Below are 27,197 nucleotides of genomic sequence, written 5' to 3'. Positions count from 1 at the left end.
ACATAATCAACGCTTTGGAATGAGACACAAATTGCCCAAACACAACGGGTCCCAAAAGTTAGGGAGTCAGGGCTGCAAATTTTACCTTAAATACCGGGATGATGGTGTTTCACGGATAGTTCTTGAAAAGATTCAAATAATCATTGAGAACAATGTTGGTTTAGTATCCTAGAAAGTTTTGATGAGCTTATGGGAGCACGAAACACGAGAGCCAGCATCTCAACCCTTCACTCGGAAATAGAAGCCCTTATCTGGGCGATAGAAAGCATGAGGAACTTACGAGAGTTTCATGTTATGTTTGCAACGAATTATTTTCAATTGGTGAAGATGGTTTCAGAACCAGAAAAATGACTTACCTTTGCAACATACCTGAACGATATTCAGCTTCTGAAAGAGAGTTTCAATTATTTTGAGATCATTCATGTATCCCAAACGCAGAATCCAAAGACATATAGTCTTGCATGCAGTGCTTAAAACAACCGTCTTTCGTCGTACATATCAGAGTCACCCTTTTGATTTATAGAGTCTTAATCAAGTTTATCTATATTGATGACAAAAAATATAAAGATATGTAAATTTTATAAAAATATTAAGATTAACTATGAATATAAAAGAATCATTCTCTAGTACCCTAGTTGTTTGTTGTACTTGTTGTGGCTTGTGTTTTTTTTCTTGAAAAAATTGCTTTACATACTTTAAGGGTCTGAATGGCAACATGCGCGGAACAACTACAATGCGGTTCTAATAATAACAAAACTATATAGATATATAGGTATATGTATATTTTTTGTAACAATTGACTGCGGTATGGTGCGGGTGCGGTCAATAACGTTCAGACTCTAAGCTTTAAGAAGTTTGAGTGTGGCTTAAATAATTCTATAACCATCAAATGTTCGCCTTTTGAAAATGTTAACCTAACAGCAGAAAATAATAAAATTGATTCCAAAAGTTTTAGAATTAACAGAAGTCATATAAAAGTTTGGTTGACTAAAGGTTAGTTGTTAAAATTTTGAAAGGACTAAGAGTTTCAATAGCTTGATTTCTACTCTGTGCCTATATATATATTGTAACAGTTTCTCTAGTGAATTTTATTAATATACTGTAGGTTCTTCTTGTTTATGTATGAACTGTTTTTTTCAATTCGTGGCCAATTTCAAATTTGGGATTGGAGAAAAATTGTCATGGTATATTTTGATGGAGTGACTAATCTCAAGGTCAATTTCCGTAATCCCCAAAGAACAAAGTAAGATATTTTAAGACATCAATGGAATTCTAGTTTCTCATTTATCAACTGGGTGATAGTTCATCAATCCCCTACTAAGTTGGGAGATGTATGATAGATGGATCATGAACACATGACGCATTCTTCAGTAGTTGTGGATGGACGTGGAAAGACTTTAGCAGAGAAATTTAACTTTTGTGATCAAGAAACCACGCAGAACTCATCCCTACATTTAGGAAATAGAGGCTTTTTCATGGGTAATGGAGTGCATGCTACATCTATCGATGTGTCAGGCTTTTGGCACCGATTACAATGACCTAGTCTCGATGATTCAAAATCCAGTAGCATGAACAAACTTTTTCACTGAAATGAAGAAGTTGTCAAGACTGAAGAATAGATTCGTTGATTTCTCGATTGTTTTTATTCATTGCTCTGAAAATGTATCGTTTGATTCCTTAGCTAGGATAGCAAGATCTTTTCATAGGGATCTCTACTACGCTGGTTGTTCTGTTCCGGTCTTGTTTCCTAGACCATTTCAAGTTTGAATAATAGAATAGCCGTTTGAGGAAAAAAAATCTCATGTTGAATTTTGCTAGGTCTGAAAAAAACTCAAACTCGAATCCAAACTGAATCATATCGAAAATAAGAATTTGTATTTAGTTTGAGATGTAAAATAATTGAATGATCTTGTTGTTGAATGGTATAAAACATATTTGAATTATTACCTGAATTTTAAGAATAATTCAAAAATTAAAAAAAATAAAACATTCTAAAAAAAAATTCACAGATCTAAATTAATATAATGAAATGAATATTTGAAACCTAAATAAGTAGTATAATTTTTTTTGTGGAAGCACTGTATCCTAATGATTAAGGTTTAAAGGCTTCTACACCCAGGTCTGGGGTTCGAATCCCAAACTATGCAATTTCTTGCAGATTGCACATTACAGGAGGTCCATATTTTAATTCTCGGTAAAAGAAATTTATTAGAAAATTATGTAGACTACGGAAAAAAGGTTTATAAGAGATCTTTAACATGGTGCAAATAAATCCGGCCAGACGTGGATCTTCGTAGGATGGCTAAGGTGATGCAGATTAAGCGTGGATCCTCATAAGTCAGGTAGTATTGTCGGTTGTCGAATCGTATATGTCATCTTTCTTATAATTGTAATCTATCTATCTATCTATAATAATAAAGTTATATTTTCTCCCTCCTTATGAAGCCACGTCATCAAGGACGTATGAGCATTTTGTGACACCTGTCAGCTTCTCTTAAACTATCTAAAATTGTTCTTCACGGGTTTGCTTTGTTGTTTTACCTATTATTGGGTTTCGAAGTTTAATTTACAGCTATTGGTTTGGATGGGCTTTGGTCATTAATTTGTTGGGATAGTTTTATTGATTGGCCCATTTTCACTAACCTTATTATAGAGTTTACCCCTTAGAGCATGATTATCGGGATTCCCTAGCTGGGGTTTCTAGGGTAATTGAAATTAAAAATAAATCAAAATTAGCTATTATTGGAATAAACGTTCCTTAATTAAGGACAATAAAAAACGTCTCTTGAGACACGTGTCACATGTTAAAGGTTTTCCATTCTTTCCCTTTCTCTGCCTCTCGCCGGCGTCAATGCTTCGATTATCTTCTTCCTCTTGACTTCCGTCTTCTCTTTTGGCTGCAAGAGAAAGAAAAACAAAAAGGGTCAACAAGGATTTCTGAAGTCTCCAGAAACATCTATCCCCTTTATTCTCATGGACCCAGTTTTCACAACGCCTCCGTCAAAACGGTGGTTAGAGAATGGGTTGACAGTGGACCCTTTTATGGTCGAGGCTTTGCAGAACCCTTGCCATCGTCTAACGAGTAAGCTTCCTTCTCTGATTCATATCACAAACCCTAATCTGGACATAATAAAGTGTTGATTTTTATTGCTCATCTTAGCTTAAGTCCCTGTATAATTAGGTCTATTTGGGTAATATTGATTTGTTGTTACTTAGATTTGAGGTTATGGAGATGCCCATGAACTTTGTACTCTAAAACCATGGTTGGATGTTATCAAAGGAGTAAAATTTATTGTGTGGGTATGATTCATGAAGTTGGTTTTTTCTCAGCTTAACTTAGATCCTTGGATAGTGAGTTCAATTTGGCTGATTTTGATTTGTTGCTACTTAGATTTGAGGTTACGAAGATACCCATGAACCTGGTACTGTAAAACTATGGTTGGCTGAACCAGAGGATTTATGAAAGTATGTTTTTTTTTAGAAACTTTCAAAGATGGCTCACAACATTCTCACAATTTATGTAAATGTTTGTTGCAGATTAGGAAGATTTCCGGCTGTGAAGACAGCAGTACCCGTAGACGGAAGATTTGAACACATTGTACTTTCTTGTAACGAACATCAGACCACACCATCATTTGGATCGAACGAGAAGCTCAGCGAGCTCTCAACGTAAGTCTCCCACCAACCTCCTTTAAATCTTTCACTGGTTACTGATTCTATCTATAGCTTTGCATCTGCAGCTAATGTTGGAGAAAGAGAAGAGAATGGAGATACCAGAGAAGCAGAGGATGGAGAGACGAGAATCAGTAGCAAGAGTCCCAGCAATAATGTACACATTTGCTATTGTCTCTTAACAATGTCTCTTACTCTAAAAATAATAATAAAAAAGGCTAAGAACTCAAAATTTTGTCCCAGCAATAATGATGCTCTTAAAAGCTAGTCGTCGATCCCCGTTATCCGAAGGCCCCACCGTTACGTTTCCACTACTCATATCATCTATGATTTCAGAAACGTATGCAATAATGTCATTCAATCAACAACGTCCACTACATGCTCTTCAATGCCTTTTAACTTTGTTTTCAAGCTATCTCATGGAGTACATATACAGAAGCGGTTAGAGGACCGATGAACATCCATTTGTTCCTTTTATGTAACCAGGAGCAACCCAAGCTTTCGATTTGCTGATGTCAATTCGTTTCACAGACCAAACAAAATTACAAAAGTTGGCACAGAGCATAAACGTCATACGGATGGAGGTATTCAGGTCTCACAATGACGACCAGCTGATGTTGTTGGCTAACACAATCTTTAAATTTTCTAGAATTTCGTTTATCTACCATAACTGCAAGTGTTATCCACACCTCTAATCTTCAACTCAAGCTTTCTCAGTTTAAATTCCTACAAAAGCATCAATTTTCTACCATCTCCCGGATTTTTGATCCTCACTAGCGACCACCCCCTTCCTAATTTTGCTGTCTATGTAAGTTCTATCACTTAATACAATGCTCTTCATGCATTTTACATGGCTTCCTGATGTTTACAATAACTCCTTGGTAGGGTGGTGATGAGAACCCTGATGATGACATGCCAGGAGCTGGGCCCGTTTCAACAGACCTCTTGGCAAGTGGAAAGAGTGGTGTTCCTATGAACAGCAAAGAAGTGAGTAATGCAGTATGGTCGAGGTCTGCCCAGGAGAGGGTACTAAACCAAGTGATATCTCTGTAATAACAGAAGTATCTGAGGAGCTCCAAGATGTCGACATGCAAAGAAGGCACGCACTGAGTAAACTTGCAAGTATGAGAGTCAATTACAATGTTCTGGACACCCGGATCTACTCAGATATCCTATTTTTTTTTATAAATTTCGTCAAGGTGAATAAGTCTCAGTAGAGCTCTGTCCTTCTCTTTTTTTTTTAGAAGTTGTGGCTCTTTTTTACATTTCACGTTCCCAGCAAGGAACTCATGTTATTTTTTTAAACAATTTGAGTAACACGAATGAGCAAAAAAATCTGTGCTTTTGTTTTGTGTCTGTCAAAACAAAATTTGTGAAGATGACAGTGGAACAAGATTTCGAAGCTCTGGACCAGTTTCCAGTAAGGATGAGAGTTATTTCTGTTGACGACGACCAAACTTGTCTCTGTATTCTCGAGACTTTACTTCACCGCTGCCACTACCACGGTCTCCTTCTCTCTCCGTTCTCTCTCTCTCTCATCATGTTTTCACTATAGATTGTTTTCTGCAAATTGTTGAGAAATGATTTTCTAGACTTTGATTTAGCTTTTGGATTTGGTTATTTTCACTATCAAATCGTTTCTTCTGTGGATTTATAATGTTCTTACGACATGAGATTCAGGAATCAATAAGATTTAATTAGATTCATCATATTAAGTTATAGATTTCTATCCTATAAAAATCAAATGTTTCATGCTTTTTTATATGCTTCACATGTGCCACTAACCTCATTGGTTCTTCCTACTTTACATCTTCTAAGTTCGTTAATTTTAAAACAGTCTCTTGATTTGTTTTGAAAGAAACAGAGACTTTTAGTAATTATTATTACAGATTTAATTGCTATGTCACAAAAAATCATTGGTTCTTGCTTACTTTTACTTTGTATGTTTTAATATGAATGAGTTTCTTTCTTGCTCTGTATAAAGACAGACTTTTAGGGTAATTATATGTGCAGTTACAACAACGGAGAAGGCACAGACCGCACTGGAGTTGTTGAAAGATAACAAGAACAAGTTTAATCTCGTGATCAGCGATATTGACATGCCACACATGGATGGTTTCAAGCTGCTTGAGCTTCTTGGTCTTGAAATGGACTTACCTATCATTCGTATGTTTCTGTTTAATTCTTTTCATGTTTCCTAGAGAAAATGTTTTGATCTTTTTAATTGTTTCTTGCAGTGTTATCTGCGCATAGCCATCCAAAGTATGTGATGGAAGGAGTCAAGCGCAGTGCCTGCGACTATCTCCTTAGATCAGTTCGAATTGAGGAGCTCAAGAACATATGGCAACATATGGTGAGGAAAAGCATGTTTAAGAAGATGAAGAACATTTTGACTAATGGGGAATCCCAAGGAAACTCTGATCAGAACGGCTTGAAAGCAAACAGAAAAACGTAAAGATCAACTTGTAGAGCAAATGAAAACGATGATACAACGGCTCAAAATAAGCCTTGTGTTATTTGGAGTTTTGGACGAGAGAGCTGCAATACAAGTTCCTAGCAGCTGCTAATCATGTGGGCTTTGAGAGTAATGTTTCTTGATCTCTCAGATACTACACCAGGCCTTTAAGAATTCATAGCCGACTATAACACATACCATTTATCTGGTTTTCAAAACACTAGTGAGTTCTCCGTTTTGTTATACTATTTGATACATCTGATATATAAACTTTAACCTGTAACGGCGATACTCAAGAATCCAATTAGATTATTGCTTATGCAATGACCCTCCACTTTCTTACATTTTAAAGCAATCTAAGAGTCTAAACTATATTTTAAAGTGATCCTTCTGATAATCTTATAGGTCTACAAATCCTCAAGATCGTAATCAAAAACATGTTTGTCAACTTATCCCTACGAAGTTCTGTTGCATGAAGCTCATATGTTGCAAGATGCGGTACACAAACATACAACACAATAACCCAAAAAACATAAACTCACTCTCTCAACTACACAAACACACATAATAAAACAAACAAATTTATTACACATAATTTAAAACAAAACGGACAAACCGCTTGAAACAATCTTGAGAAAACCTCTTCTTCTCAGGTATGTTTCAAGAACTCAACCCCTCTTGGAAACAAAAGCCCAAATTAAAAATCTCAAGCAACTACAAAACAAAGTAATACACTACTATCACTAACCACTGTCAAATGGATCAAAAAAACTATTTTGAACTCATTAGAAAACAAAACAACGAACCCGACGCTAATACCACTAATATCATAATAAATCAGCTTTAAAAAATAAAATAAGTAATTTCATTATATATTTAGTTTGATATGATATCTAAAAGCATATGGACCTAAAGTTATACACCGAATCCTAAATTTATACCGGTTACATGGACCTGTTTTTTTTTAACAACATGGACCTGTTTTACTGGGAAAAAAAAAGATGCAGGAATAAAAGCTGTGTACAAAACACCGTCGTTTTCCGTTTCGAGATAAGCTAACCGAAAAATTCCATCTGTAATCAAGTTCATATAACCGAACCAACGAATGTGACCGTTGGAGCCAAACCAACCCAACGGCTAGCTTTTATCTTTATATCAATCCTTAAACCCCACCATAGATTCCCACATAACAATTTTCAAATCACAATCTCTCTCTCTCTCTCTCTCTCTCTCTCTAAACTTCCATCAATGGCGCTGAGGAACATCGAAAACGCTCTTCCGATCTCGCAGGAACGACCTAAGAAGCTTCCTAAACTCTCAAAGAACCCAGAGATCTGTCTGAACGACGAAAACAACATCGTACCTCCGCCTGAATCAACCATCGACTACGTCGCTTCCGAAAACCTCAAACCGTTTCCAGATCCAGAATCCTCTGTTCAGGTCAGATTCTAACCCGAAATCTAGAGTAATTTGGTTTGGATGATGATCATATACTCAATCTAGTTGTTGTTAAATCTTCTGAAGAGATTACTGGAAGAATTAGCATCAAAGGATTGGATCAAAGTGTGTGAATCACTCAACAACACAAGGAGATTCGCAGTTCATCACTCTTCTCTGTTGCTACCCATTCTGTAAGTTTCTTTCATCATCTTTGATTGTTCCAGATTAGATTAGGGGTGTTGATGATTTGAAACTGTGCAGAGAGAAGCTTATGGTCGTGATGGTGAAAGCGATGAAGAACCCTAGAAGCGCCTTGTGCAAGACTTCGATTATGGCTTGTTCTGATATCTTCAAAGCCTTTGCAGAAAAGTTGACTCTTTTGAAAACTATGGACGATCTGGTAACCTTTTTTCTTATTTCATCTGATTTGGTTAAGAGCTAATACTTAATCTCAAACCGAAAAACAGTTATTGCAGCTGCTAATGAAAGCTTCACAAGACAAGAAGTTTGTTTGTGAAGAAGCAGACAAAGCGCTGAACACGATGGTGAACTCGGTGTCTCGTTTGTCTCTTCTGCGTAAGCTCAAAGCTTATGTCCGACACAGTAACCCTCGCGTCAGGGCCAAGGCTGCCGTGTCTACTTCCAACTGCGTTTCTAAAATGGTATTTTTCTAATTTTTGAAAAAAATGTGTTTATAATAGTTCTCGAATTTGTTATTGATTATCTGTATGTATATTAGGAGGTAAATGAAATGGAAGAGTTCGGGATGGTCATGATTGCGCAAATGGCTGCGGATTTGTTGAATGATAAGTTACCAGAGGCAAGGGAAGCTGCGAGGAGTATGGTTAACTCTGTTTACGAGAAATTCACATGGAATGAAGAGGAAGAAGGTGAAGAAGGAAACAAGCAAGAAGCATGGCAGAGGTTCTGTGAGAAGAATCTAACAGGGCTCAATGCACAAGCTATGATCAAGATCGTCTCATCTCAATAAAGTTTTCTGAAGAAGAAACATCTTGTCTCTACGATTCATTATGATTTCACATGATTGTAATAACAATCTATTCAGTTTCTTCCATTCCTATTATAATCCTCCATTGTTGATCTGAATGAATGCCTCCTCTTTAATGCAATAGTATTGCTTTATTTTGTTGTCCCCTTGCTTCAAAAGCTTTGAAACATTTGGTTTGAGGTGGTTTTATGACATTTGCACGAGTACTTGTTGTCCTACAATTAGCATATTAGCAAGTAGTAATACTTTGATATCACACGTTTTCGGTTGGTCTTATTAAGCGTGTAGTCTGATATCCTGAAGGGGACTCCTCCTAATTTAGATCTTGAGTTTGAGGTTATTTATTGAAATTGAGTCGCTCTTGTGTTTAAAGGTGAGATATGCTTCTTTTACAGTATTATTATATTGGTGGGGGTAGTAAATGAATTTCTCTATACATTGATTGATAGGCCAGTGTCCACACTCCCTGGAAGTGGATATGTCTTGCTCCATCATGTGATGGGTGAAAAGGGGTTAGTTTGATCTTCCAATGATTCCGGGATGAAGTGAAAACTTGAATCAAACTCATCTGACATTGTCTGGAATAGTGTTTTGCTTGCTGATGACATGTGGAGTGATCTGGTATAAGGTTTTGTGTTGAACCAAAACCATCGAACCCACTGATCTTATGTTGCTCGGTAAAGATCCGATCAAAAACCAGTTCTTTAATAAAGTAGAATGAATACTCTTGTAGAAAAGGCGGGTGCTTTTGGCTCGACTGTGTTGCTAGCTAAGCTAACCCAGGACATGCTTCTCATTCACTATAATTTGGAGCATTTTACCAACATAGTGGATCAATAAATTTTCGGTACAGATTTCATTTTGAACCGGTTAAAACTAAACAAAAATTTGGAATCCAAAATAGTATGTAAATCCCCAATACCACCAAAACATTGGATACAGATTTGAAATTTGAATACACAAACAGAAATCCAATCATAACGATTGTAAAGTATAGGGGTAATTTGGACATTTTATACACAGCAGTTTGTTTGTTTGTTTGTTTGTTTGTATTTCCAAGTTAATTCAAACACACATCATCGCTCATCCATCCATCCATCTCCGTCCTCCGTCTCCTCATCGCGCTTCTCGCTGAATCCAACTTCTCCGAACAGACAGACAGAAAGAAAACCCTAAAATGGTATGTACGATACGATGCGAGTTTCTTAATTTCAAAATCGAATTGTTCTTCAGATCTGTCGATTAGAATTTCGCGAAAAAAATCCTCTCAGATGTTATATCGTATCCACGGATTATTAGGTTTCATCCACCAATGATTTTCGAATGGGGTTTTGTAACCTTGAACGGTTTCTTCATTTCTCCTCCTCTCTGGATTAATTAATGGTTCTTTGATGGGGGGGGGTGACAGGATGTGCATGATTCTGAGGATCCTTCTAAGCAGAGCACTGCTGATATGACTGCTTTTGTGAGTAGTTGTTTTACCATGTTCTATCTTCAACCTCAGAATATCATTTGATCTTTGCTACTGAATCCTTTGAGTTTTTTTTTTTATACGCAGGTCCAAAATCTTCTGCAGCAGATGGTTGGGTTTCTTTTAGCTTCTGTTACTCTCTTATTAGGTCTTGGTAGTTACAACAGCTTCTGACTTAAAAGTTTTTTTGGTCTCATTGTGTGTTTCACAGCAAACCAGGTTCCAAACAATGTCCGACTCCATCATCACAAAGAATATCCTTTTCTATCAGTCTATGTTTCCCTCCTGATGATCATCCTTGAATATAAATGTCTATATTCTATAGAGTGCTTTTGCATGTTGTTCTGCTCAGTATGTATCCTATATACCACCATGAAATAGATACAGTTTTGTTTCACAAATTTATGTTCATGACATTAGTTTTTTTTATCTACGTGTAAATCGTAATCTCCTTGACATTTTTGATGGTTCACTCGACGACATGGGAGGCAGAATCAATGAGCTGGAGCAAAGCAGATGGGAGTAGAAGGCACTCCTCCTCCTCCCTCCAAATCAGGCGACGAACCCAAAACACCCGCTGATTCCACTTGAAAAACTAATGTCATGATCCTCTTTTGTTATGGATGGCATCGGCTGAAAAACCTATGGAATTTTTTAACACTTGTGTTACTTTTTTTAAAAGACATGAATATCTTGTTGGAGTTCATCAAATAGATGTGGTACATTACACTTATTCTGCATTTATGATTTGCTTTTCTATGTTAGTTTTGAGATAACTGACAAGTCTCTAACGCTTGAAGGATTGGTATCTTGCTTTCCCATTGTTCTAAAATTTTAATTTTTCCTGGTTTTGAATATTATCTCTTATGAAGTAAAATATAGGAGCCGTAGTTAGACCGGATGTAGCAATTACAGCGTCTACAAATATACCAAAACAAATTAGGGTTCAAATTGTATCAAGTACAGTACATAGAACAAATGCATAAAGAAATCACATTTTATGTAGAAATCTTACTTTTGATGATGAGATGGTCTCAACTCTCAACAGAACAAACTCACGTACTCATCGTATTCTTTATTTAATACTGGTCAACTCTCAACTACATCTTCATATTAAGTCCGATTGCAATCTGAACCCGAAAGTATATCAGGTTGTAATGGTAATGGTAACGGTACTTTAGTACATTTACTAACCCCGAACCCAATAAAACTCGAACCAATCCCCAACCGAACTTTTATAATACCCAATGATCCTGATTTTCATAAACCCGAAAAATCAAAACTCAATTGGAACAAAACCGAACCCGAATGGTTCTTATGCAATTTCCCTTTTATCTATCACCTATATATAGACTATCAATTATCATATTAGAAAAGAAAAAAAAAGAGACTTGGTTATGAGCCAAGTACTCAAGTTGGCTCTTTGTATCTTGCAACTGCTGTGTTGTGGTGCATCATTAGAATTAACTAAACCGCAAGTACTATATATTTAAGAAGTAACGGTAACAATCTCAACGTAGTTGTAGTAGTAGTAGTGGTAAGATGATAAGAAGAAACATTATCATCATCTAATGCTCTGCTTTTTTCGCATTCTCATCAGTCAATCGAGCTTCCACTCTCTCCTGTCACCATTTGCTCTTTTGAATCTTTGGAGTCATCTTGTAGCTGCAAGGACAAACCACAGAGAACCGTGGAGGTGGTGGTATACATTTAGATACTATTAAGGAAGAAGAAGAGAGTATCAGGAGACTCACGCCTGGGGTTTTAAGGCTGGCAGAAACATCATCTTGCTGCTGATTCAAGGTGGTTTTCATGTTAAGGAAACGAATCAAACACGAAACCAATAAGAAGATATCAAATGTGCATAGATACATACATACCTCACGAAGCTGCTCAACTTCAAGATTCAGAGTCTTCTTCAACCCAGAGAGCTCCTGTAAAGCACCGAGTAAGAGTTAATTATAATGAATTATTCAAAATGTATTGTGAGTGAGAGGAGTAGAAAATCGAAGTTACCTCACGGTAGACTTGAACTTGGGTGTCCAGCTTGCCTCTCCAGCTTTGCAAGTCCTAAAGACAGAGAGATGTAAGATTGTTTTTGTCTAAAAAAAAAAAAAGACAAGAGATGTCTGAAGAAGATGAGAAACCAACCTGTTTCAGATTCAGGATCCTATTAAGCAACTCGGCTCTTGATTCGTTGAGTTCCTAGAGAAAACGAAATATAGGCTTTCAGAAAACCGCTGAAGATCTCTTTAAATAGCAGTTACTAATAGGGAAGTAACACAAGTAGTACATACCGTGAGTTTGGAATCAACAGGACTGGTGTTTTGTTTCTTCTGCAGCAGAAGAAACAAACCAAAGAGCAACATCAAATTTGAGTTAACCGCTTGAAAACAATCAATGCTGCTCTAAGATTGTTGTGAAATTAGAACTATTGCAACAAAATCTGACTTTTAGCAAAAAAAAACAAAATCCGACTCCAAATGTAAACAGACAAGATCACCAACCAAATGAACAAATAGAGCTTTGCAAGTGGAAAATGTAAATATTTGTAGACAAAAAACACTGATCTCTATGTCCGAAGTTAAATCCCAATCCTTAGATAAATGATTTATATCCAATAATCACCAGAACACAGAAACATAGACTATGAATCCATGAATCGAAAAGTTAGATTACAGGAGGACTAGGAGAAGACACGGAGACAAGAGCCGGGGAAAATGTTGGGTCGGCGGTGGTTTGCTCCGCCATTATCTCGATGTAAAAATTGTGGCACTAGAGGAAAAGATGAAGAGGACGTACTATAAACTATGAGAGATTTGGTAAAGTGACAAACAAACAACATCAGATTATTTAGTGATGTCGTCGTCTCAAATTTCAAAAATCAAAATTCAAATAATATAATCATTTTATGTATATGACTTGTTTTTCCAATACGTGATCTAAATCTAATAATTTTAGAAAATATTAAAATGTTTTGTTCGTATTGTTGTATAGTTTGTGTGTATTTCTATAAGATGTTTTTTTTTTGTTTTCTACAAAATTTCATTTTTTCATAATGGATAAATGAGTTATTCTTGGATTCACCGACCAAAGAAAACTATATATTGTCAAATTATATTATTTTTTAAAAATACAAAGATAAAAATAAATAGAAAAATAGTAATAGTTGTAAAAAATATATTTTTAATGTCATCGGAAAAATATTAAACTTTAAACCTTAAATTCTAAACCCTTGGGTAAACCCTAAATCTTTAGATAAATCTTAAATCAAAAATATTAAACAGTAAATCTTAAAAATACAAAGCCATTAATCCTAACCTCTAAATCCTTGGATAAAAATAAATTAAAAATAAATTAAAAGTAATAATAGTTGCTAAAGAAAAAAGAAATGTTTTAAATATTTTTAGCGTCTTCAAGAAAACACTAAACCTTAAATACTAAACATTAAATCTTAAACACTAAACTATAAACCTTTGGATAAATCATAAACTATAGGGTTTAGGGGTTAGGATTAAGGGTTTAGTGTTTTTAAGATTTATTATTTAGTGTTTTTGATTTAGGATTTACGATTTATCAAAGGATTTAGGGTTTACCCAAGGGTTTAGGGTTTATAATTTAGTATTTAGGATTTAGCGTTTTCCTGAACTATTATTATTTTTTATTTTTTATTTTAAAAATATAACATAATTTGGCAATATATGATTTTTTTTTACAATAAAACATATTTATTACACGGGTTATATTCCTTGTTAATTCGTTGTAATAGAAGAGTTACAACAAATTAACAAGGAATAGCGTTTCATTGTAAAACGTCCGTCGTAATGCAAGATTCGTCGTAACTTCCATGTAACATTTACGACGAAATAAATTCGTTGTAAAAGCGAAAGAGAGTATTTCGTCGTAGTCCCGCTTCATCGTAAAAGACTCATATAGTTTCCTTGTAAAGTCGTCTTTAAGTACTTGTACAATTTACGACGAATTTACAAGTCTTTTAATGTAAAGTCCTTGTAATATTTACGAGGAATTTATAAGTATTTCCTAGTAAATTTCTTGTAAAGATTACGAGGATTTTACAAGTACTTCCTTGTAAACATTTTAAGAAATTTACATCTCATTGTCATATTATTATAATATTATGAAATATTCAAAATCAAAATATATAAACTATAAAATAAAATATTGAAAATTAAAATATTTTTTCCTGGAGAGTCTCGTACTTCATCTATGGGTTCCGTCTCGAGGAGTATAATGAAGTCGTCCTTGTGGCTTCATTGATGAAGCTTATTCATACAGTCAGCTACATCTTTTTAGGAGCCACCTTGAAAAAATAAACATATTAATATAATTAATTACATAAAATTATAAAAAAAAAAAATATATTTATTTTTTTTTTAAAAATATCTAATCAGTCGTTTAAATACCTCAACCTAATATTTGAATATAGTTTTGTTACCTAAAATTACCACCTAAACTAACCACCTAATCTAATTACCTAAACTAATCACCTAAACTAATTACCTAAACTAACCACCTAAACTAACCACCTAAACCTAAATTAATATTAAAAACAACATACCTTTGAGAGAAGGAGAGGAGTGGTTTGAGAGGAATGAATGAGACATTCCTCATTCATGTTTCGAGTTTATATAAGAAAACAACATTCCTCGTAAAGTCGTCGTAATTTTACGAGGAATCTACCAGGCCCGCGTTTTTAGTGTTACGAGGAATCTACCATGTCCGCGTTTTTAGAATTACAACGAATTTACAAGGAATATTTTCGACGAACTTACAAGGAAAACTTTACGACGACTTTACAAGGAAAGCTTTACAATGAAATTACAAGGAAAGCATTACAACGAATTTACAAGGACACATTTATTACGAGGAATCTACCAGGCCCGTGTGTTTTCTATTACGACGAATTTACTAGGACAATGTCTGAAACCCCGAAAATCAAATCCCTAAACCCCAAAATCACTTATCTATTTACACCATACCTTTTTACCACATCATCCCCTTAATCCTACTTTTTCTTAAACCCTAAACTCCAATTGAATCCTTAAAACGCAAGTTATAAGTACAATAATCAAACAACCACTTGATAGCAAATAATCAAATTATTCTGTAATCTCTAAACCGAGGGTATGAAATGAAGTTAACTTGCTTGGCTTGAGAATGCTTACAACAAAATCAGTTTGGTAAAACAGCTTAAACACGTTTTCACTAAAAATAATGGTAACATGTTTCGTCAAAAAAATCCTTGTAAAGTTACAACGAATTCACAAGGAAAGCATTACAACGAATTTACAAAGAAAGCATTACAACGAATTTACAAGGACACATGTTTACGACGAATCTACCAAGCCCGCGTTCTTAGAGTTACAACGAATTTGCAAGGAAGCGTTACAACGAATTTGCAAGGAAGCCTTACAACGAATTTGCAAAGAAGCGTTACAACGAATTTACAAGGAAATCTTTACAACGAATTTACAAGGAAATGATTACAACGAATTTACAAGGACACGTGTATTACAAGGAATATACCAGACCCGTGTTTTTCATTACGACGAATTTACTACGACTATATCTGAATCCCTGAAAATCAAATCCCTAAACCCCAAAGTCTCTTACCTATAGCATCATATCCCTTTTACCCCATTCCCCCATTCTCCCATTTGTCCTATTTTCTCTTAAACCCTAAACTCCAATTAAATCCTTAAAAGCCAACAAATAATTATTATAACCAAACAATATGCACTTGCATTAAGTCTTAAACTGAATTATATATTTTTTTAAAAAATATTTAAAATATATATTACATCATTCTGAATCATTCGAGTTTTCATCAATATCAGTACAATGATCATCATCGCTTGCATCGAACTCTTCTTCACCTTCTTCATCTGTCATATCGTCGAAAAGATCTTCATATTGATGGTTATCCACATCAATTAGAAGTATGTCATCAGTTTGTTGTTCAGATACTTCCACTTCAGTGATACACATTTCTTCTTGCAAAGGTGATTCTTCTCTAGCAACTATTCGTTCACGAGGTGTAACTTTGATAGCAGCTAATCAAGTTATTCCAAAATCTCTAAACCGAGGGTATCAGTTTGGTAAAGCATGCTTAAAACACGTTTTCACAAAAATTAATGGTAACATGTTTCGTCATAATAGCCTTGTAAAGTTACAAGGACTTTACAACGAATTTTCTCTTTCCTCGTAAAATCGACGTAAATTTACATGTAAATTACCACGAAACATTTTCCTTGTAACTTTACTATGACTTTACGACGAAATTCAGTTTTGTCGTAAATTCGTAATAATTGTCTCGTAAATTTACGAGAAATATATTTCCTCGTAATTTTTCCTCGTTATAGACATGTTTTCTTGCAGTGAATATATTGAATATTAAATAGTAGAATGTTATTAGTTGGTGAACCTACAGATTTACCTACGTAATAAATAAAAAATAACTCTTTATAAATACTCTCTGTGTTTCATAGATATGCATATTTTTTTTAAAAAAAAAATTCAAAAACATTTGTTTGTATTTTTAATGATGTCTTATTAACTAATAATGATCAATTGTTTGTATTCTAATTTAGAATTATAAGAAAAAATAAATACAAAATTATGCATTAATACTAAAACTTAATATATTTTATTAATATATGTAAATAATTTAAAATATGTACTAATTTAAAACATGATAATTTCTATTTAAATAAAATTTATAAATTATTAAATTTAAATCAAATCAGTGATGTTATCAAAAAGTTTTACGAGTTTGGGAAAGGGACAAAACGAGTTTCCTGATTACACACACACATGAGCTGCAAACTCCGCTCTTGCCTCTCCACATACATCCACGAAGTAAATTAACACACTTTCTTTTTACGTCTTTTTGCAAAATTGACCTACAACTTAAAGTCAAACACAAAACTAACCTCATTTTTTTTTTAAATTGGTTTTGCCCTATTCACCCCACAAGTTCATATAATTTACGAAAATGCCATCAATTTTTTTTTTTTTTTTCGAAAATGACATCTTTACTCTCTCACCCTCATCATCTTCAAGTAATTACAAGATTGCCATTGTCATCAATACCACAACTACCATGAACAACCAATTTGAAGTTCTTAATGCTCCCAAAATCGATTTACCCTTCTTCTTTTTCAATTCTTGTGAACTAAACACAACATATCTCTCACTTTCTCCTCTCACTTTCTCTCCACAATGAGCTAAAAAAACCCAAGATTTTGATTCTAAAATTTTTATGGTTCATAGAGTCATAGAAGCTAACGATTCTGGGTGGGTGACTTTCGTTTGTGATTCTGTGTGCTTGGAGAAGCCTTATGTATGCTAAGGAACTTATCTCACCAATTTAAGGTATGACATCGAGTTTTTTTCCAGATCTGTTCGTCAGACGACTTACTTGGGAAGTCGTCTGGCTGTAGACGACTTACCTGGAAGTCGTCTGGCTGTAGACGACTTACCTGGAAGTCGTCTGGTCAACGCAAAGGTTATTTTTGCAATTGACTTTGAAATCTGTAACCTGAGACGACTGAAAGTTAAGTCGTCTACTATTGTTTGGTTTCAAAAAAATTTCCAAAGAACCTAGACGACTTACATTTCAGTCGTCATAGGTTAGTTTTGCATTTGACTGGATAATTACAGAAGTTTGACTTCCCCAGACGACTTACATTTAAGTCGTCTGTCGAAAATTAAAATAATAATATTTTTTTAAAAGTAAACGACTTACAATTAAGTAGTCATAGGTTAGTTTTGCAATTGAAAAAAAAATCTTCAAGATTTAATTATACACAGACGACTTATAATTCAGTCGTCCACCAGACGACTTACTTGTAAGTCGTAGAGGATTTTTTTCCGAGATTCTGGTCAAACCTCGTAAATCCTGGACGACTTACATTTCAGTCGTCTCGTGGACGACTGAATTATAAGTCGTCTGTATATAATTAAATCTTGAAGTTTTTTTTTCAATTGCAAAACTAACCTATGACGACTTAACTGTAAGTCGTCTACTTTTAAAAAAATATTATTATTTTAATTTTCACTAGACGACTGAAATGTAAGTCGTCCAGAAAAGTCAAACTTTTGAAATAATCCAGTCAAATGCAAAACTAACCTATGACGACTGAAATGTAAGTCGTCTAGCTTTTTTGGAGTTTTTTTTTAACCAAACAATTGTAGACGACTTATTTTTCAGTCGTCCGAAATAACAGATTTCAAAGTCAATTGCAAAAATAACCTCTGCGTTGACCAGACGACGTATAGTTTAGTCGTCTGGACAACTTAGATTGAAGTCGTCCGCGTCTTTTCCGCTAGTTTTTAAGTCTTCTACGTTAGTTTTTGAATAACTTGTATTTTTAAGAGTGATAAGTAACTTCAAGATATGTAAAACTCATATTTACAAAATATGTTCTCTCCCTTAGTTTTACTAAATTTGACTAAGTTTTTCAACGCAAACTTATAAAAAAATATGATATGCTTTGACTAGTTACTATTGTTTGTTTCCATCTCTTAAGTATTATTGTTATAGACAATAATGATGACTATTGTTATGAGTTGGAAGAAGGGTTAAATGCTTCTTAAGATGTTGTATCAATATGAAGCTACCAACATTCTTGTTTATTAAGATGAGAAAAGGCCATTGGAGTTTATTATTGCATATGAGAGATCCAAATATAAGAAAAAGGCTACTGGAGTCTATTATTTCATTGATTTGTAAATGTGTAAACACATTGTTAGCACATTTAATACATCTTGGAAAACATTATTACTGATTTTACAAAAAATTCACAACTAAAAGAGTAGACATGCAATTCACAAAACAGACCACAAACAAAACTATTATAGATCATTCATCTACAAAGACAAGCTTGGATTCCACTTGAGTAGACAAGACCAGACGACTTTTAAGAAGTCCAGACGACTTCTAAGAAGTCCAGACGACTTCCAGGAAGTTCAGACGACTTTGTCAGAAGACTTTTAGGAAGTTCAGACGACTTCCAGACGACTTTACAGGAAGTCCAGACGACTTTTAGGAAGTCCAGACGACTTTCAGACAACTTCCAGATGACTTCCAGACGACTAACAAGTAAGTCGTCTCAGAAGTCTTCCAGATCTGAAAAACCTGCATATTAAATCCAGATCTGAAAAACCTGCATATTCAAAAACGTTCAAATGGCTTAAAAACAGAAAAAATGAGTGGAAGATTAGATAAATCTACCTTTACAGAACACACAAAAATACATATCTAAAAATAATAGATCTACCTTTAAATTAGTGGAAGATGAGTACCATCTAATTAAAAACCTGCAAAAAGATAGATTAGTAAGAAAGACATGAGACAAAACTGAAAAATTCATATAAAGTTTGGTGTTTTCAAGTCAAAGAGATTAGAGTGGGTTTGGAGAGTTTTAGTTTGGGAAAAAGTAAGAACTTTATACAACAAGAAGTTACCAAATGAAGAAAAATCAGACATAAGAACTTACCAAAACGCTCAGAAAAATCGAGACGACTTCCTGGAAGTCCAGACGACTTCCTGGAAGTCCAGACGACTTTGTCAGAAGACTTCCAAGAAGTCCAGACGACTTCCAGACGACTTCCAGACGACTAACAAGTAAGTCGTCTCAGAATTCTTCCAGATCTGAAAATCCTGCATATCAAATCCAGATCTGAAAAACCTGCATATCCAAAAACGTTCAAATGACTTAAAAATAGAGAAAATGAGTGGAATATTAGATAAATCTACATTTATAGAACACACAAAAATACATATCTAAAATTAATAGATCTACCTTTAAATTAGTGGAAGATGAGTACCATTTGATTAAAAACCTGCAAAAGAGATAGATTAGTAAGAAATACATGAGACAAAACTGAAAAATTCATATAAAGTTTGGTGTTTTCAAGTCAAAGAGATTAGAGAGAGGTTGGAGAGTTTTAGAATGATGAACATTACATTTTTGTTGCAGCCATTTGAGAGGAGGAGAGAGAATGTGTAAATTTTTCTTTATATAGGGAGACAAAAAATCCAATTAGGTTAAATATTTTTGACTCAGACGACTTACATTTCAGTCGTCTGTTGAAGAAATTAAAACAGACGACTTACATGTAAGTCGTCCAGAAGAGTTTAATATTTTTAGTGGGAAATTAAATATTTTTAGCGGGAAACTAAAATAGAAGACTTTCCAGACGACTTACAAGTAAGTCGTCTGGTTTAAATTATTTAAGCGGGAAAATAATTTTTTTTAAAAAAATTTAGGCGGGAATATTTGGACGACTTACATGTAAGTCGTCTGTTTTAATTTCTTCACCAGACGACTGAAATGTAAGTCGTCCGAGTAAAATGATCCGGTTAGGTTAAAACGTACATTGGTAAAATTAAAGGTTCGGTACGATGTGGACGACTGAAATATACGTCGTCCGGGTAAATTATTCAACAGAGGACTGAAATATAAGTCGTCCACACCCTAAACATAACTCCTAAACTTAATTATCTAATTAAACACTTCATAAAACCAAATCAAACTTGAAAAGTGTTTACTATACACAGAAATAAACACATATAGGTGAAAACTAATTTTTGAAAAAAACATTTTAGTTTTCCAAAATCTAACCCTAACAATACATACAATACTACAACATATGTTTGCCAAACTCCTAAACCAAAATATTTCATGATTCACTACTTCCACTCATCTATCTTCAAAACAAATCAATTTTATCATATCTTAATTTATATCACTTAAAACTGTTTATAATTACTTGATTTTTATTTTTCACGAATCAAAATATTTTTTTACAAGATTTATAAATTATTTTTAAAATAAACTGGTACCAGACGACTTACACTTCAGTCGTCCAGACGACTTCCAACATCTCAGACGACTCAGACGATTTACTGGGGCTATACTCGTAAAAATGACTTCTGTTTTTTTGTTTGGTCACAAGGGGTTGAGCTGTAATTTCACTAGGCTTTTAGGTTAGTTTTGCATTTGATTCAAGTTTGGGTATAGGTTTGGGATTAAAATCAAGTTGTGGGTTAGTTTTGGCAAAAACCTTCTTTTTATCAATGAAAGCAGCGGCACACACTTCATACGCGGCACACACTTCATACTAAATATGGTGAAAACTAGAAGCAATAATACCAAAAAAGATCAATGACCGCAGAAGGAATATGTTAAAAAGACAGTATCAATGTGAGAAGAGACCAGAATAGCATTATCTCCTGCTTCCAGTGTGACTTACATCTGAATACACAAGTGACTTCCCTTTCGGAGAAATCAACATGTACATCAACCTCCCAGTTAACAGTCTGTTTTTGACTTTCTCAACTTCTGCCAGCCAATACATACTGCAAAGCTAAATAATTAATACAAATTCTCAGTTCTAATGGAGAATACCCCTCCCGAGAAAAGACAAAGCTACCCTCAAGGGCATGGGAAGAAACTGGACTGAGTAAAATCCGCAACATGTTTAATTGCAGATTTTCAGAGAAATCCTTTTTCGCCAGCTTGTTTTGCAGTAGATTCCCATGCTAAACAGCCCAAGAGGAATATGTGATGAGAATCAACACCGACACAGTAATTAAAATAATTAATGTGTATTCATTGTATTGAATTTTATGATTTTTCTTCACAAAATCAATTGTTCCACATCAACTTTTACATTAAAACTAGGATCAGTATAGGGCGGGATATACTTTAGTTGTGATCTAGGTTATTCTTTTTGTATAATTTTGTGGTTTGTGTTTTAGGATTTCATTTGCAAGAAATGTGTATGATAATGATTTTTTTGTCTTTTAGAAAGTTTTAGGTCAGAAGAGATTATATGTAAGAAGGTATATTTTTTTGTTTACAATACTTGTTTATGTTGTCCAAAAACAAATGGTTGTCTAAATGTTATAAAGTTGTGGTATTGATATACTGTGAGCGCTTTAAATGGTCTTCATGTTGTTTCATTTTACAAAAAAAATTGAGTCTATATCAAAGTGTACTAATGGAGGTTATGTTGTTTTCTATAATTTTAAATTAAGCTTTGGTTTCATATGAATTTAAATATACCTTAAATATACAATGAACAAGTTACACAAATATATTATGGTAGGTAAATAAAATTTTTGTTTTGTTTTATTTATTATGAACGAACTAAAATTATTTGTACTAATATTATTTAATTTTCATAACTGAAAAATTATATTCAAGAAAGCAAGATACACGAATAAAAGTTAATTAAACGTTAGATATGATCAAAATAGTCTTTTATCTTGTTCATTCAAATTTTTATGTAAAAATTAATTTAATTTACAACTGATTTTTTTTTAAAATGAGCTTTAGAATTATTGAATTATCGTCTCCAATCTTAAAAACAAACAGACATATAAATAGTTTATTTTTGGTTTAGTGATTAAATAGATTTATTAATCTAACTATATTTACAGTTTTGTAATAAACAATATATATATATATATATATATAATTTTTTGTTTTAATTTAATCAAACTGAAATGGAAAAAATATTATGGACAAAATGGTTATGTTTTAGCATAAAACTATTTTTTTATTAATCATCTTTAATTTTATCTATATATCAAACGAATGGTGGAGAAGAGTTGTGAGCACTATCTCTTTAATTTCATATCTTTCTTTTTTTTCTTCCTAATCTTTCTCTCTTTTTTTTAGATCTACTTTCTTGTGTAAAGAACCACCATAAATCTTCTGGTTCCATCGCAACTGCCGCAAATCCTTGCATCACCACTGTCCGCACATCTTTCACCGCCATTGCCGCAAATCTTTCATGGCCTCTGCCCCCAACTCCTTGCACTGCCACTGCCGCAACTCCTTCACCGACGCTGCCGCAACTCCTTGCACCGCCACGCCTCTTTCTTTGCATCCAGCCACCGCAACTCCTTGCACGACCACTGCTATAACTCTGTTTACCACTACTTCCATTCCGCTCACTTCTTATCCGCTATCACCACCATTGCATCATATTTTTAATAAACATTTTTGGTTTGAATTAAAATGACAGTATCCTTCATTATTTTCTATTTTTTAGAGAATAAAAATTTGCAAAAATAATTCAAAAATGTAATATATATATATATATATATATTCTTATTATTTCTATTTCAATTTGACATAATACAAAATTTAAAATTTAAAATATTTAAAATATAATAATAAATTTGATAAAATAATTAAATCTTAATTTTTTAAAAAAATACATAGATGAATAATATTATAAATAATAATTAATATTTTCTAATTTAACAGGAAAATGATGTTTTAGATTTTTTTGTCATCATATTTTTTTTTTGTTTTTTAGAATATATTTATTTCGGAACATAATTATATCTGGAATGAAATATTAATTAAATTTTAGTGTTTTACTGGTTATGTTTTATAACTTATAATAGTTTTTGTTGAATTCTGTTTAACAACAAAATTATTTGCCATATCTTTTGAATGAACGTTCTCTCGAGACATATCTTCCTTTGTCTTCCTCATGGGAATGGTTCCTTCGGCATATTTACCATATTGATGCCATAATTGAGGGATATGTATGTACTTTTATTTCTGACTTCATAAAGACACTTTGTTGCTATCAAAGAGTCCTGCAGGATGGTAATTATGCTTCATCAAAAGAAGGAACCATGAGTAAACTAAACTAAACATCACCACTTAAAACATAAAACAGAAAAGCCAAATAAAATCTAAGTAAACGTTGTATCTATGTACCTGAATCTTGTGATCTTTGAGTAAAGGATGATCAAAAGCTGGTTGCTTTGTGATAGGAACACGATTACATCTTCTTCTGGGGTTTGTTTATCTCATCCAAAAGTTATAAACTTTCATTAGATAAACCATTTAAAAAAATTCTCGATACAATTTGACCTTATTGTTCAATTAGAACAAAATAAACAAAACCAAAAGGTAAAAAAAATAGAAACCGGATTATGATATTTACCAAAATCAGCACAAGCAGAAAATACTCAAAAAAGAAAAAGATAATAGATTTATCTTACCTGAATGCTCTTGGTTGTATCTACTATTAGTGGAATGATTGTGATGTTATTTATTAATTTTGTTAATCCTGATTAGTGGAACTGATAACTACATTTGTAAATGCATAGTTTGCAAAAAAATTCTCAGCGAACACGAATCCAATGTAATTTTTATATGTAGAATAAGTATCAAATAGCATGAACACATGCACGTCGGATGGCACGGATAATAGCTTTGACAGATTCGTCTTGGCCAATAACTCTTCTATAAAATTTCCGCACCATATTGGGAAAACGGCTAGATTCATCAAGACTTTCTCAACATAGATTCATGTCCAGGTGGAGTCAATGTGTTGGATGTTGGATTCAGTGTCAGTACGTCCTCCTTCGCTAGTTTCAGATCCAGCTTTGCTCATTTCTTTGCTTTTTTCTAAAAAAACATCTACCTTGTCCCTAGTTCTATTTCTGGTCATGGTGAGAACCAGCCTGCTGGAGAAAAATTCAAGGAATTGTAAATAGCTAAATATTAATCTTGCGTTGGTCGACAGTTGATAGATTCGAAGATAATACCTTCTCAAATTCTTCTTCTCAAACATTAATGACATAGATGTTTATTTTTATTGTAAGGTTTTGACTTTGGATGTTGTATGATTTTAAAAGTTTTACGCTATACGGGTCACATGTTCTGTTGTTTAACATAGGGCTGGGCAAAAATCCGCATCCGAAGAACCGAACCGAACCCGATCCGAAAAAGTAGTACCAAATCCGAACCGAAATTTATTAAATATCCGAACGGGTTCAAATTTTTGGTATCTAAAAAACCGAAACCGAACCCAACCCGAACATAAGTATCTCGGGTACCCGAATGTAACCGAAATAGATTTATATACCTAAATATATTACTTATTTTTAGATTTAATATATATTAAAAACATCCAAAATATATAAGATACTTTTAAGTTGTCTAAAATACTTGAAAATATACATAAATAGTTAAAAGTAAATGTCTAAAATACCTAAAATATATTCAAAACACAAAAATACTTGAAATATCTATTGATTTTCTATCCAAATATTCAAATCAAACTAATTTATATGTTAATTTTAGGTATTTTGACATGTATTATACAAATTTATATGTAATATATTTTTTTGGTTCTATAGATTTTGAGAAATTTTAAGGATATAATGAATAGTAAAATTTTTAAAATAATTTAAATGGATTATCCGAACCCGCTAAGATCCGAACCGAAATTTAGAAATACCCGAATGAGGCTGAAATCTTTAAACCCGAAACCCGAAAAGATCTGAACCGAACCCGAATGGATACCCGAACACCTGCCCATAGTTTAACAATTCTCATGAAGAAAAAACAGAAGGATAAAAAGATGAAACTGCGCCCACAGTGGGCTCGAACCAACGACCACAAGTTTAAGAGCCTTGCGCTCTACAAACTGAGCTAGACGGGCTAGCTGACTATCATGTGTTAAATTCTTAATATAAACAACACAGTTTCATGCTGCAGAAAAAGAGAGGGCTCGAGTGCACTTCAGCCAAAGAATAACGAAAAGCTTTTTTTTTTTTTTTTTTTGAGCAACTGAATAGGGAAAAGCTATGGTTCTAAAATACAGTATGCTTTTTTATTGAATTTCGCATTCAGAAGATTAAGTGAAAACATAACAGAAAATTCTAATATCTAATAACAGTGAACATGCCTTTTTTTTCGATTTTGTATTTGAGTTTTGGAGATGGAAACTCTTTATGTGGGAATTTTCAGTGACTACAATATGTTTATTGAAAAGTCAAAAACATCTAGCAAGATTGTCCATGGAACTGTTATGCAATCTTTTGGTTCATCATCGTGGTAAAAAAAGCAAGTTAATTGAAAAAGTTTCGAAGCTTCTGAACATTTTGAAGCATGTGTGGGCTACAAAATCCAAAAGCAAATGAAGCTGTTTCGAATACTTGCCAGCTTACATGATACACGCAAAACAGACATAACATCTCAAACAGATTAATAAAAATCGAGACTTTCATAGATCCAACACCAAGTTACATATCATAAACCTCAAAACAAAACTTAAAACAACAATCAAAACCAAAAGCCTTTCAAAGCTCGTCTTCATCCCTCAGATACTCACCAATATCAGCCTGATGAAGCACAACGATCCCATTCGGATCCAACTTCCGACAATCCTGCGTACTCTTCGCCGCAATCCCAAACCCCAACGGAACATCCGACATGGAGAACACGACAACTCCATCTCCAGGCACAATACTATCAGTAACCCTCCCTAGCCCTCCTTTCAACACATGGTTCCCGTAAAGAAAGGACATCTCCGACGTGGGTTTCAGCCACACCTTGTGCTTCGCGTTCGCCGCCAAGAGGTTGAGCGACATGATCGTCAGGTGGAAGCTCCCGGCGTGAGTGTACTTCCCGATGCAGGTTCCGATGGAGACCAGGCTTTTGCGGGAGATGTTGGTGGCTCGCTTCACTAGAGACTCGCTGACGTAGTAGACTCTGCTCTTCTGGAGGCGGAAGCAGTAGCGGCCGGGCTCTGGTTCGGGTCCTTCGTGAGATGGGTTCTCGACCATGTTCTTGAGGTTGTTGCCCACGAATTTGAAGATCTTCTCGAAGACGACGGTCGTCTCGTTCTCGTCTAAAGGCCGCATCTTTTGGTTTTAGGACAAGGGAAGAAGCTCTCTCTGTTTTTTTTTTTCTTTCTGAGATTGAGTTTGATTTTAGGGTTTTAGTGATGATGAGGTTTTTCTAATTTCCAATTTGGTCCATTAAAAAGAGGTATTACTATTCCAACCCCTGAATTATAACATGATTTACCTAACACCCAAAAAAAGCTGTTACGGAGAAACCATCCTCGCGAACAAAGAGAAGCCCATGTTAAAATATCATCGCTTACCTCTTTTTTTTTTGTTATGATATTTTTTTTAAAAATGTACCTAATGCACGTATTACTAAAAAATTATTTTACATTTAATATCTAATCTTATCATTTAAATTTTGGGCATACCAGAAATTTTTATTGGACTATCAATAATTGGATTTAAACAATAGATGAACCATTAGATTTGTAGATAGTATAAATTAAATAGA

The 27,197-nt window shown here is 33.9% G+C and overlaps 4 protein-coding genes, 1 non-coding gene and 1 pseudogene across 6 annotated transcripts; 4 read left to right on the top strand and 2 right to left on the bottom strand.

The window, feature by feature from the left end:
- Positions 1-2,194: 2,194 nt before the first annotated feature.
- Positions 2,195-3,939, top strand: LOC125591508. The gene is made up of 3 exons (XM_048765875.1): positions 2,195-3,082; positions 3,538-3,669; positions 3,741-3,939. Exons 1-3 carry the CDS (start codon positions 2,802-2,804, stop codon positions 3,742-3,744), a joined length of 417 nt encoding a protein of 138 aa, XP_048621832.1. The 5' UTR covers positions 2,195-2,801; the 3' UTR covers positions 3,745-3,939.
- A 940-nt stretch (positions 3,940-4,879) lies between these two features.
- LOC106412837 (two-component response regulator ARR10-like) lies at positions 4,880-7,296 on the top strand. The gene is made up of 3 exons (XM_013853722.3): positions 4,880-5,177; positions 5,686-5,838; positions 5,910-7,296. The coding sequence occupies exons 1-3, from the start codon at positions 5,051-5,053 to the stop codon at positions 6,125-6,127; spliced, it is 498 nt and encodes a 165-aa protein (XP_013709176.1). The 5' UTR covers positions 4,880-5,050; the 3' UTR covers positions 6,128-7,296.
- Positions 7,297-7,307: 11 nt separating this feature from the next.
- Positions 7,308-8,782, top strand: LOC106413812 (TOG array regulator of axonemal microtubules protein 2-like). 2 transcript variants are annotated; one of them, XM_013854553.3, is made up of 5 exons: positions 7,308-7,567; positions 7,652-7,758; positions 7,829-7,967; positions 8,044-8,229; positions 8,307-8,782. In XM_013854553.3, exons 1-5 carry the CDS (start codon positions 7,376-7,378, stop codon positions 8,556-8,558), a joined length of 876 nt encoding a protein of 291 aa, XP_013710007.2. In that variant the 5' UTR covers positions 7,308-7,375; the 3' UTR covers positions 8,559-8,782. The 2 variants fall into 2 exon arrangements, with proteins under 2 accessions (XP_013710007.2, XP_013710006.2); XM_013854552.3 differs by having other exon boundaries at positions 8,035-8,229.
- An 824-nt stretch (positions 8,783-9,606) lies between these two features.
- On the top strand, positions 9,607-10,780 carry LOC106413801 (annotated as a pseudogene).
- A 730-nt stretch (positions 10,781-11,510) lies between these two features.
- On the bottom strand, positions 11,511-13,056 carry BNAC08G10430D. Its single transcript, XR_002660547.2, has 5 exons — positions 12,727-13,056; positions 12,345-12,383; positions 12,064-12,252; positions 11,766-11,981; positions 11,511-11,693 (listed from the first exon to the last, which is right to left on the bottom strand). It is a non-coding gene; the product is annotated as an uncharacterized BNAC08G10430D (transcript).
- A 13,043-nt stretch (positions 13,057-26,099) lies between these two features.
- Positions 26,100-26,826, bottom strand: LOC106412121 (60S ribosome subunit biogenesis protein NIP7 homolog). The gene has a single exon (XM_013853012.3). It carries the CDS (start codon positions 26,756-26,758, stop codon positions 26,195-26,197), a length of 564 nt encoding a protein of 187 aa, XP_013708466.1. The 5' UTR covers positions 26,759-26,826; the 3' UTR covers positions 26,100-26,194.
- Between the last annotated feature and the right edge of the window lie 371 nt (positions 26,827-27,197).

The sequence above is a fragment of the Brassica napus genome, chromosome C8, assembly GCF_020379485.1.
Source record: "Brassica napus cultivar Da-Ae chromosome C8, Da-Ae, whole genome shotgun sequence".
In the NCBI taxonomy this organism is placed as follows: Eukaryota; Viridiplantae; Streptophyta; class Magnoliopsida; order Brassicales; family Brassicaceae; genus Brassica; species Brassica napus.
Note: the sequence above shows the minus strand (reverse complement) of the source record. Positions and strands in the feature narration are given on the sequence as shown.